The sequence below is a fragment of the Cucurbita moschata genome, unplaced genomic scaffold (genome assembly GCF_002738365.1).
Source record: "Cucurbita moschata cultivar Rifu unplaced genomic scaffold, Cmos_1.0 Cmo_Scf00048, whole genome shotgun sequence".
Taxonomy (NCBI): Eukaryota; Viridiplantae; Streptophyta; class Magnoliopsida; order Cucurbitales; family Cucurbitaceae; genus Cucurbita; species Cucurbita moschata.
The window spans coordinates 968,057-979,491 of record NW_019268564.1 but is presented as its reverse complement, the minus strand read 5'-3'; the positions used below and the strand labels follow the sequence as shown (position 1 = coordinate 979,491).

Here is an 11,435-nt window from a genome sequence, read left to right as displayed (position 1 = left end):
AATATATATTTTGAAAAATTACTTAAAAATTATTTAAAAAAGATAAAAATAAAATAAATATATGTATATATAATTGCATGGTAAGCAAAAATATATATTTTAAAATTAACAATAAATTCGAGTTCGAGTTTAACCCGATGTAGTAGTAGGGGAACCCATGAACTAAACCAATTCATAAAATTTTCATTTATTTGGACCCGACCAACAAAAAAAAAAAATTATAACCAACTCAAACCGAATGGGTTGATCGAATTTTGTCGGATCTTTGAATTTTTTGAACATTTCTAGTTACATTTTGACCACATAATAAAAATTATTTTAAACATGAAATCATAGTAGAAAATGAAAAATGGAAATTAAATCCATTTGTTCGTGTTCGTGTCCGTGTTCGTGTTCATGGATCTTCGACTCTATAATATTGGAGCAATGGAGCTTTTGAGGAAGATCCGCCATCTAATTCTTTCAATTCTTCCTCTTTTGCCTTTCCCCACAATATGCCATAGAATCCAACTGATATTATGATAGCTCCAATTATACTGCAAATGATACCAACGTTATCTTCAATAATTAGAGATATCTACGAAGCGGGATAGGTACGGACAAACTTTTCTCCTTCTCGTTCCTGCCTCTTATTTCCATTCTTAGAGAATGGAGATGAGGTGTAACAACCTAAGCCCACCACCCTATCTATAAGTATTGTTTTGTTCACCTTCCCAACTGATGTGAAATCTCATAATCCACCCTCGTTGGTGGCCAGCATACCCGCTAGCACACCACCCTGTGACTGGCTCTAATACAATTTGTAACAATCCAACCTCACCGCTAGCAAATATTGTCCGCTTTGGCTGTTACGTATCGTCGTTAGCCTCACAGTTTTAAAGCGCGTCTGCTAGGGAGAGGTTTCCACACCCTTTTAAGGAATGTTTCGTTCCCCGCTTCAACCGATATGGGATCTCACAATCCACCCCATTGGGAGCTCAGTGTCCTCACTAGCGTAGATATTGTCCACTTTAGAACCTTGAGGAAAACCCAAAAGGGAAAGTTTAAAGAGGATAATATTTGCTAGCAGTATGCTTGAGCTGTTATACAAGGAATCCCCGACCCATTTAGTTAACAGATAAAAAGCTCTCCCCATTTCCTCTCTCATTCTCAGTGACTTCTTTTTGTCCACTTTCCTCCGTTTTTTATTCCACATTACTTCTTTTTAGATAGAAACTCATTGACCAATCTAGGGCAGGTCCTTGCAAACCTGCGGACGTCTCTACGAGCTCTACAGATTAAACGAACATCTTTACGAGCTCCGTGTCACGGTCATGCTCCTAAGGCATGTTGCCCATGGCCGCATGCCCATGACAAACCCAACTCTTTATGTCTTTTCATATTCTAGTGTTTTACTTTTGTATTTACAGGAAGTATGACATTTCAGAAATATCATGTCTAGGCCTGTCAGACATGAAATTACTCATAATGTACTATAGTAGGATACGACTAGTTGTCAGCTTCTCTCTACCCAAGGTTATATACTGTGAGCCGTTGTTATTTCTCTCTTGCTTGCTTATATAACGTCTCTTTCAAAAATCTCTCTCTGCTCTCATTTTCTAAAACCTTCTTTTTAAACCGAGACTAGAGGCTCGAGCATACGTCGCTTGGCCGTAGGCGACGAAAGAACGAATTGGCTTAGCTCACTTGTCGTTGGAAAGTGAGTGCCGCACAATCGCAAGTCCGCTGCCATTAAAAGTGCGATTGTGTCACTCCGCACATAAATGAACATTTTACCGAAAATCGAACAAAATGAAAGAGAGATAGAGAAAAAGAGAGATTATTTGACCTTCCAAGATGAAGATCATCAGCAAGAAGAATGGCACCCATAGCAGCAGCAATGGCAATGGACAATGGCCTAAAACTGGACACATAAACAGGCCCCTTCAAGCTGAGTCCCCAAGTGTGGATAGCAGCCACAAAGGCCTGACCCATCATACCCTACATTCTCAACCAACAACACCAAAATTCCATCATTTTCCCGAGAAACAAACAGAATCCCATTTCCCAATTCCTCTGCCTTTCAATCTTACCGAGTTCAGTATGAACACAAAGCTTAGTGCATTTGTCATCCTCCAAGCATTCATGTCTGTTTCTGCCAACAAACACACCGGCGCCGTTAAAACTGCCTGGATGCTGTAGTACACTGCCACCACTGTTACCTCATCTGGGTATGTCTTTATGATTTGGGTCTGTCATGTAAATACCAATAACAATATATGACTCTTTTTTTATACATTCGACCCAGGTCGAATTTATAAGCTTAATTCAAAAGATAAATGAGAAGGTCAAACAAGACCTAACCAAGCCCACCACCGGTAGATATTGTCTGTTTTAGCTCGTTACGTATCGTCATCAACTTCACGGTTTTAAAACGCGTCTTCTAGGGAGAAATTTCCTAACAATCCAAATCCACCACTAGTAGATATTGTATGTTTTAACTCGTTACATATCGTCATAAACTTCACGGTTTTAAAACGCGTCTTCTAGGGAGAGGTTTCTTAACAATCCAAGTCCACCACTAGTAGATATCGTATGTTTTAACTCGTTACGTATTGTCATAAACTTCACGGTTTTAAAACGCATCTTCTAGGGAGAGGTTTCTACACCTTTATAAGGAATGCTTCGTCCCTCTCTCCAACCGATGTGTGATCTCACAATCTATCTCCCTAGCAGTTCAGTGTCCTCACTAGCATACCGCCCCTTGTCTGGCGAAGATGCGTAATGGGATGAAGCGGACAATATCTAATAGCGGTAGGCTTGAGGTATTACATAAATTATAAACATAACGATTACCAAACCAGACCTCAAGTATAAGAATTCAAAGCTAAAAAGTTGTAAGGAGAGTATTGATGCAACCATAAAAGTAACGATCAACTTAAACATAGTTCAATTGGTTAAGACAGTCGAGTCGGGATATAAATACCTGGAGAATGTACCAAAAGGAGGTGGAAAGGTACTGAAAAACAAAGCAAAGGCCACCCAATATCCAATTGGGCTGTGGATGAGAAGAGCCCAAAGGTTGATTGTGATTGTGATAGAGAAGGCCCAACGCTTTTGGGCCTTGAGAATATGGGTTTGATATCACAACTGGGCCTTTGTACAGAACCACTACCAATGCACCTGATATCGACACTGCTGACCCCACAATTTTGGCTATGCTGCTGCTCCTTTTCAAATCTATCTTTTCCATCCTAACCATGCAAACCAATTCAATAACTTATTTACAAATTTTTAATTTCAAAAATCGTCACCTAAAAAATTCGACATTCGACACACAAAACACACGAAACACACGAAGCATGAATCAAATTTTTATAAAAATATATTTTAGGTATTTAACTCGAAATCCCTCTCACGTTTTCATGTTATATAAAAATGACCAAAATACCCTCACACTTCAGCATCACTTCCACTATGCGCACTATGCCTTTTTTGGACAGAGCCTCGTTACCTCCACAATCATTGGCACTGCCCACCTTCGACGACGGTTGTTGCCACCATCGTCACCACCCCACCTCCCACCTTCGATGACCTCCTAATAATGGACAATGATATTGGATCGACCATATTGTTTTAATTAAAAATTTGAACTTATAAATTCATAAGGTTTAATAATCCTTCTCTAAAATAATTTGATATTATTATAAGTATTTTGAATCTAATTTGTACTATATCTATAAACATATTTAATTATAATATATATATATAAAAACTATAGACTAAATTACAAATTTGAAAATAGATTTGCAATTATTAAGGAAAAATGGGACAAAAGTGATCAACCACCAAAGATATTTGGCGGCCAATAAGATAATAAAATAAATATATAATTTAAAATTTTGAATAATTTAGCCTACACGTTAGGTATAATATTATGAAAAAGAGAAAAAAAGAAACCCAATAACGCAAGCCATTTATTATTTTTTTAGTTTATTTAAAATATTGATTTATTTCTGATATAATCTACAATTTTTAATTAAATTTAACCAAAATTTAATGATTTTTATTTTCTATGGTTGAAATTATACTCATTTAATATTAAATTATTTTTCGAATATCTTTTTGAATTCCATTGAAAGCTAAATCAACAATTTTTTTTTAAAAAAAATCAATAAATATTATAGGATATTGAGCTTATCCATTCAACTCTTGTTGGGTCCGAGAAAATTGATATTTTTTTTAATCTTTATATTTTCTATAAAATATTTTAAAATTCTGATAATACCCTTCAATTTAAAAATTCAAAATAATATCATGCTGTTAGTATCATGTTTCAAAAATAGTCGAGAATTTTTAAATTATCATTAATATCCTTAATCTTTACAAAAAGGCATTTGGGAAGATGTTTGGGCTTTCCGAGTCCAAACCAGTGGGATAGGCCTCTTCCCAAAAGGCATTTGGGAAGCGACACGTTTCGACCGAGCTTCTACCAACCCGACCACTATACTAAGAGATCCATATACCAATCTTGAGCCCTCTGATGTAAGATGTTAAGGGCCGGTATTTAATGCTTATTTATCTTTTTAAATTAGAGATATAATTGAGAGTTGAGGAGATAGAAGGAGAAACTGACCCGAAAAAGACGGCCAGAATGAAAGTGAACGCCGGGATGAGGTTGCTAATGGCGGATGAAAGAGTGGGGGAGCTGAACTCCAATCCTTTGTTCCCAAGCAATTGGCACGAAAGCCTTGAAAAATTCAACACAATTCCAAAACCCATTAGCCCTCAGAACTTAAAAAGCATATAAAATTAGCCGAATCGGGAAGACGCGCCGCCGTACCCGAGGGCGGAGAGGGCGACGAGTTTGAAGAACAGGGAAATCTTGTTCGGCGGAAGCTGTTGCGATCTGCAGAGACAGAGAGAGAGGTTGAGGAATTAGGGAAATGAATCGATTTATAAGCGGAGAGAGAGGCAGAGAGAGAAACAGAGTGCCTGTGAAAGATGAGGGCGAAAGGGATGAGGACGACGGCGGCGGCGACGCAGACATAGAGGGTGAAGACGTAGTAGCTCATGCCTCTGGCGGTGGCGGCTTTGAAGCCTGTGTTGGATCCCACGGTGGCGCACTCGGCTGCAACCATGGCGGCGAATGGCAGTACGTCTTTGTAAAACAAGCTCCTCTCCATCTCTCTCTGGCTCGCTCCGTAAAAGCTGTACGGTGGAGCCTTTTCTCCTTCTTGTGGGTATGGTGTGCGTTTGGTCCCATTTTAAGGGATGTTTTTACTTTCAAGTCACTTTCTTTTTTTTTTTAATTTAAATAATAATCGGATTGACCCGTCATCACCGAAAGGTTTTCACACTCTTGTAAGGAATGTTTTGTTCCTCTTCTTAACCGATGTCAGATCTTACAATTCACCCCACTTGAAAGCCTAACGTCCTCGTAAGTACACTGTTCGGTGTCTAGCTTTAATACCAATCAGTCTTGATTTGATTTTCGAAATTTCGAAAACAAGGTCGTGACACTTCCGTTGAAATGAACTTCTAAATAATTATATCTCATTAAAATAATTAGGTAGCTAAGTTAATACATTTTATGATAGCGTAGTTGAAATTCTCGCAATGCTTTTGCCAACACATGACAAATTTCATTGGGATAACTTCTTCTTACATGCCACTTATGTCACTAAATAAAAATATCTATTTATAAGCCAAGTCCTTCTCGAAAAAGTGAAAATGTGTGGCCCTATTCCCAATGTATAAATCCCGAACTCAATGGTAGTTAAGAGAACAACTACTTGTTTATTGAACTAACCATAGAAATTCGAAGCTCGATTAAAAAGGGTTGGTTGGAAGGGATTACTTTCTGTGGTCTGTTTTTCCCTTCGAGATATTCTCTTAACAAAATAGGTTCACGTCACACTTTGGCTTGCTACAAGCTAGGCTCAGGGAATTACGGTCAGCTGCTTCCCCTGTGGTCGTCAGCTCGTTCTTGATAGAGCCGATTGGGTGTTCATAGTATGGAGTAAAAGGATTCGAACCTTTGCATGCCGGTACCAAAAATCGAAGCCTTACCACATGACTATACTTTATATGGCCTTGTTTTGGACGATAGAACGAAGAGAGGGAAAAGGGAGAAGCCTCACTTGTGCATACCAAAAGACATTTCCTCGTTGTGAATGTTTGCTGAATCCACCACACCTAAATGGGGGTGAGAGTGCTCTTATTTATAATCATTTACAAAATACAGAAATATGGTAAATTACAAATAATATGGAAATAGCAATAAAAGGAAAGAATAATAAATAAATACAATATATTTACCTTTAATAAAGGGCAAATATGGTAACCCGTAATGTAAGGCAAATATAGATATTTGCCTTATAATGAACGGTCAACTATCCTTAACACTCGTAAACCAAAGTTCATAACTCACCTAGAGTTGAGACCAAATTGCATACGATCATAGTCTCAACATATTTATCTTCTCAATTAACGAATTTAAAACTGTTACAAAGAAAATTGTATAAACATCAAACTTTATCTATATACCATAAACTCTTGAAGTTATTTCTTAACTACGAACCTTCTCTATGTCAATTGCATACTATTCAAAATTACGTTAAAACATTCTATAGGTCTCCGAACTTTAAATTATAAGATTAAAATGTCTAATAGGTATTTAAATTTTAAAATATTCTAATCGTAACAAAAATAAACCACGTAAGAGCCGAAACGACGAGTGTCTCGAAACGTGATAAGTGAAGAGCCAACACAATTGACTGCCCAACAAAGATCTCTGTTCCAAAGAAGCTGACAAAATATACTAAGATCATTTTCTTTCCCCTCTCTTTAAGAACCAACACAAATCCACATATTTTCGATTATTTGTCTCTAATTGAGACAAAATTGCTTCGTCTTTTTTAGATCATTTCATTTGAAGGATATTTTTTTTAGTTTTAGAAAGTATATGTGATGTTCCACATTGGTTGGAGAGAACAAACCACCATTTGTAAGGGTGTGGAAACCTTCCTCTAGAAGACGCGTTTTAAAGCCTTGACGGGAAGCCCAAAAGAGAAAGCCCAACGAGAACAATGTCGGCCTAGCAATGAATCTGGGCCATTGATTTTATCAAAATAGTTTACCAAATCTAGTTCATATCCTTCCAAATTTGTTTTCGTTGAATTCGACAATATTTTGGGAATTCATTGATTTTGATGGCTCCGAGGTTTGTATATGACATAATTTTACCATTGAGGGTGTGGGCATGTTAATATCGAGTTTAACTAGGATGTTACGCTTGATGGTAATCGTGCATGAATTTGAAAGGCTATCCGAAAACATGTCTGATTGATTTTTTGTTGTATTGGAATAGGGCAAGATTTTTTAGATTTCTAATGAATATGGGCGACAATATACAAAGTTTAACCTTAAAAAATATGAGAGGGAGAGGGAGAAAACGCCCAACAACATCAATATAATGGTGATATGAAGATGCCTTTCAAAGGTCTCTTTGCTGTGGATAGCACTCACTCACAAATGACTGCCCAACAAAAATCCCTATTCTAATGAAAGAGACAATATTCCAACTCCAAAAGCAAGTCAATGTCAAATCAAAGATTTATCCTTCTATTTTAAGGGTAGGTTTGAAACATTTAGAACGGATCAAACATAGAATAGAGGATTTTTAAACAAAAGTTGTGATATCCCACATCGATTGGAGAGAGGAACAAAACATACATTATAAGGGTGTAGAATCTTATCCTTAGTAGACGTGTTTTAAGATCTTGAGGAGAAGCCCTTGAAGGGAATGCTCAAAGACGACAATATCTACTAGCGGTGGACTTGGACTATTACAAATGGTATCAGAGCCAAAATTCAATTCAAGTGGTGTGCCAGTGAGAACACTGGGCCACCAAGGGAGGTGGATTATGAGATCTCACATCGGTTGGAGAGGAGAACAAAGCATTCCTTATAAGAGTGTTGAAACTTCTCCAAAGTAGACGCGTTTTAAGACCTTGAAGGGAATGCTCAAAGATGACAATATCTACTAGCGGCGGATTTGGACTATTACAAATGATATCAGAGCTAGGTTTCAGGTGGTGTGCCAACAAGTACACTGGGTCTCCAAGGGAGGTGGATTGCGAGATCCCACATCGGTTGGAGGGAGGAACAAAACATTCCTTATAAGGGTGTAGAAACTTCTCCCTAGTAGACGCGTTTTAAGACCTTGAGAAGAAGCCCTTGAAGGGATGCTCAAAGATGACAATCTACTAGCAGTGGACTTGGACTATTACAAATGGTATTAGAGCCAGGTTTCAAGTCGTGTGCCAGCGAGGACACTAGACCTCCAAGGGAGGTAGATTGTGAGATCCCACATCGGTTGGATAGGGGAACAAAACATTCCTTATAAGAGTGTAGGAACTTCTCCCTAGTAGATGTCTTTTAAGACCTTGAGGAGAAGCCCATGAAGGGAATGCTCAAAGATGACAATATCTACTAGCAGTAGACTTAGATTATTACAAATGGTATCAAAGCCAGGTTTCAAGTAGTGTGCCAACGAGGACACTAGGCCTCCAAGGGAGGTAGATTATGAGATCCCACATTGGTTGAAGAGGGGAATGAAACATTCTTTATAAGAGTGTGCAAACCTCTCCCGAGTAGACACATTTTAAAATCGTGAGGCTGATGACGATACGTACCGGGTCAAAGCGGACAATATTTACTAGAAGTGGGTTGAGCCGTTAGAAAGACTAACTTCAATGATATATCTCATAATATATAGACAAATATGATTTAAATGATAGAAGAAACAATAGACACAAAAAGTTATCTAATCCAGCCAAAGCAACTCTTCTTACTATACATTTGAGGATATTTGGCTGGATGATCTATAATTTTTACTTACAAAACATGAATTCAAAAGCAAAAACAGATTGGATCGAGTATAAACATAACATACCTGCAAGGCCTGAGGTACTCACAAAATGTGTTAGTCATCTTGAACTTTACAGCTTTTCAACAATGGAATCTTATCTTTGGATGAAGACCCCAAGCTTGAACAAAACTCGTCTTTCCCCTTCAACTCTTCTTCTTTTATTTTCCCCCACATTATTGAGTAAAACCCACTTGCTATTATTGTTGCTCCAATAATACTGCCACAACAAACAAATGGATGAAAGGTTCAGTGATATACGATGTTGTAACGGTCTAAGTCCAAGTCCACCGTGCTAGCAGATATTGTCTTTTTTAACCTTTCTCATCCGGGTTTTTCCTTCAAAGTTTTTAAAACGTGTCTGCTAGGAAGAGGTTTTCCCCTCTCCGATCAATATGGGGTCTCACAATCTACCCCCTTTCGGACCCAGCGTCATCGCTGGCATATGTTTCCCTCTCCAATCGATATGAGATCTCACGACACGTGCTCAATGAGTCCTTGCACGTGTCATTTATATTTTATATCATGTGATGATGTGACTATATTATTTGATGACGTGACTATGTTATATGATGATCCTATATGATATTACACGATGATGTATATATGACGATGTAAGATGTATGATGATGAGATGTCATGATATGACCTTATTCCATATTAAGATAATGCAAATGTATTAAATGTCATGATGCATTATGACGATAATTTTTCTAAGACGCAACCCTAGTTAATGTTAATGATGATGAACCTATCAACGCCAATGCATGCATGTTAGTTACCGTGTATAAGGACATTAATTTTTATTTCTTCCTCTTAGGCTAATGGATCTTTTCCAATGGAAGATCTCCTCAGATAATAGAACGTCAAAATAAACAAACTCAACCGTAATTGACACGTATTCTCAACCAAGAGGACAGAGATTCCAAATCTCCCAACTCCAAATGTTGTCAAACTAAACAAAAAAGAACAATATTTCAACTAGTATGAAACCGTTCAATGAAATCAAACGATAAATCACGGGCTCAAAGTTGACGATATCATACCCTTACAGACATGTATGTATACCAAATTCATAAATGTTCGGGTATTTTTTTAATTGTCCTAAATGTTTAAAAAGTGACCGAAAACAATAATGCACAAACCAGAGAGAGAGAGAGAGAGATATGCACCTTCCAAGATAGAGATCATCCCCAAGGAAAATGACACCAGTAGCAGCCGCAATGGCAATTGAGAGAGGCCTGAAACTCGAAACATAAACAGGCCCTTTGACATGGACACCCCATGTGTGGATGGCAGAGACGAAGGATTGACCCACACATCCCTAGATGACCACAACAACAACAAAAACAAAAACTCCACATTTAAAGCAATCACAACCCTCTTCTATCTACAGCTCAACCCAAATTCAAATCCTTTTCCCTTCTTACCGAGTTCAAAACAGCAACCAATTCAAGACTGTTTTTTAGCTTCCATGCACCCAAGTTTCCTTCTGCTAATAGGCATATGGGTGCAGCTATTATGACCTCGAAAACATAGTACAAGCACACCACAGCTAGTTCATCTGGATACATGTTCACCATTTGGGTCTGTAAATAACTCTTTTGTCAGTATAATTATCCATTTTGACTCTCACTTCAAAAGCTAACTCAAAAGGTGAGGTTCCTATCCTTTTACAACTAATATTCTTTGGGTTCATCTAGATCGAGTGTGCATTGTTGTGCGACCCTAACAGTCAAGTGAACAAGGCTCTGAGTGATCAACACATGTCAAACACATACATGTTACCCATAAACTCAATCTCTAGTGGACTATTGGGCGATATCATAGTCTTGGTGTGAAACCACTTGCATTTGTGAGCCCATAAACTATCTTAAGATGTACAGATTTCACATATACTTGCTAAGAAACCAAAATTCAACTCTTTTACAGCCAAACACAACAATACCAACAAAATCTTGATTCAGAAGAATTAAGAAGCCATTCAATCATATATGATATTAGTAAATGTTTTGCACAAAAGGAATAAAGGGAGGTTGCATAAATTTGAAAGGAAAATTACCAGAATAATGTACCAGAAAGAGTTGAGAAGGTACTGAGCAAAAAAGCAGAGGCCACCCATGATCCAATTGGGTTGGGAAGAGGCCAAAGGATGTGAAAGATTCAACCTTGTTGGCGCAGCAAATGGGTTAGATAGAATGACGGGACCTTTATAAAGAACCACTACAAGTGCACCTGCTATAGACACCGCCGAGCCAACGATTTTCGCGGTGCTGCTTGAGCTTTTCAAAGCTAGCTTCTCCATCCTAACCAAAGAAAATGATGACACCAAATTTAGCATATATTTCATACGTTTGATGTGAAATACCACCTAGGTTGGAGTGGAGAATGAAATACCCTTTATAAGGGTGTAGAAACCTCTCCCGCATTTTAAAGCCTTGAGGTAAAGTCCAAAGAGGACAACATCGGCTAACGGTGGGCTTGGACCGTTACAATGGTATCAGAGCCCGACAGCGAGGAGGCC

General features: G+C 38.0%; 2 protein-coding genes across 2 annotated transcripts in view; both read right to left on the bottom strand.

Annotated features, from left to right (window-relative positions):
* Nucleotides 1–221: 221 nt before the first annotated feature.
* LOC111435310 (WAT1-related protein At5g40230-like) lies at nt 222–5,223 on the bottom strand. The gene is made up of 7 exons (XM_023072758.1): nt 4,975–5,223; nt 4,823–4,888; nt 4,616–4,729; nt 2,966–3,233; nt 2,073–2,231; nt 1,829–1,980; nt 222–536 (listed from the first exon to the last, which is right to left on the bottom strand). The coding sequence occupies exons 1-7, from the start codon at nt 5,163–5,165 to the stop codon at nt 395–397; spliced, it is 1,092 nt and encodes a 363-aa protein (XP_022928526.1). The 5' UTR covers nt 5,166–5,223; the 3' UTR covers nt 222–394.
* Nucleotides 5,224–8,739: 3,516 nt separating this feature from the next.
* Nucleotides 8,740–11,435, bottom strand: part of LOC111435311 (WAT1-related protein At5g40230-like) — an 8,579-nt gene continuing 5,883 nt past the window's right edge. Inside the window, exons 4-7 of the mRNA XM_023072759.1 lie at nt 10,974–11,217; nt 10,342–10,500; nt 10,084–10,235; nt 8,740–9,131 (exon numbers count right to left, since the gene is read on the bottom strand). Of these exons, the coding sequence (XP_022928527.1) occupies nt 8,969–9,131; nt 10,084–10,235; nt 10,342–10,500; nt 10,974–11,217 (718 nt within the window). The 3' untranslated portion in view covers nt 8,740–8,968. The remainder of the gene's footprint in view (nt 9,132–10,083; nt 10,236–10,341; nt 10,501–10,973; nt 11,218–11,435) is intronic.

Bases quoted from the DNA above. Each gene is read 5' to 3' on its own strand.
- LOC111435310 (XM_023072758.1), bottom strand. From the start codon at position 5,165: ATGGAGAGGAGCTTGTTTTACAAAGACGTACTGCCATTCGCCGCCATG. The intron at 4,889-4,974 runs GCACTCTGTTTC...CTGTCTCTGCAG, and splicing joins TTCGCCCTCATCTTTCACAG to ATCGCAACAGCTTCCGCCGA. The intron at 4,730-4,822 runs GTACGGCGGCGC...GAATTTTTCAAG, and splicing joins GTCGCCCTCTCCGCCCTCGG to GCTTTCGTGCCAATTGCTTG.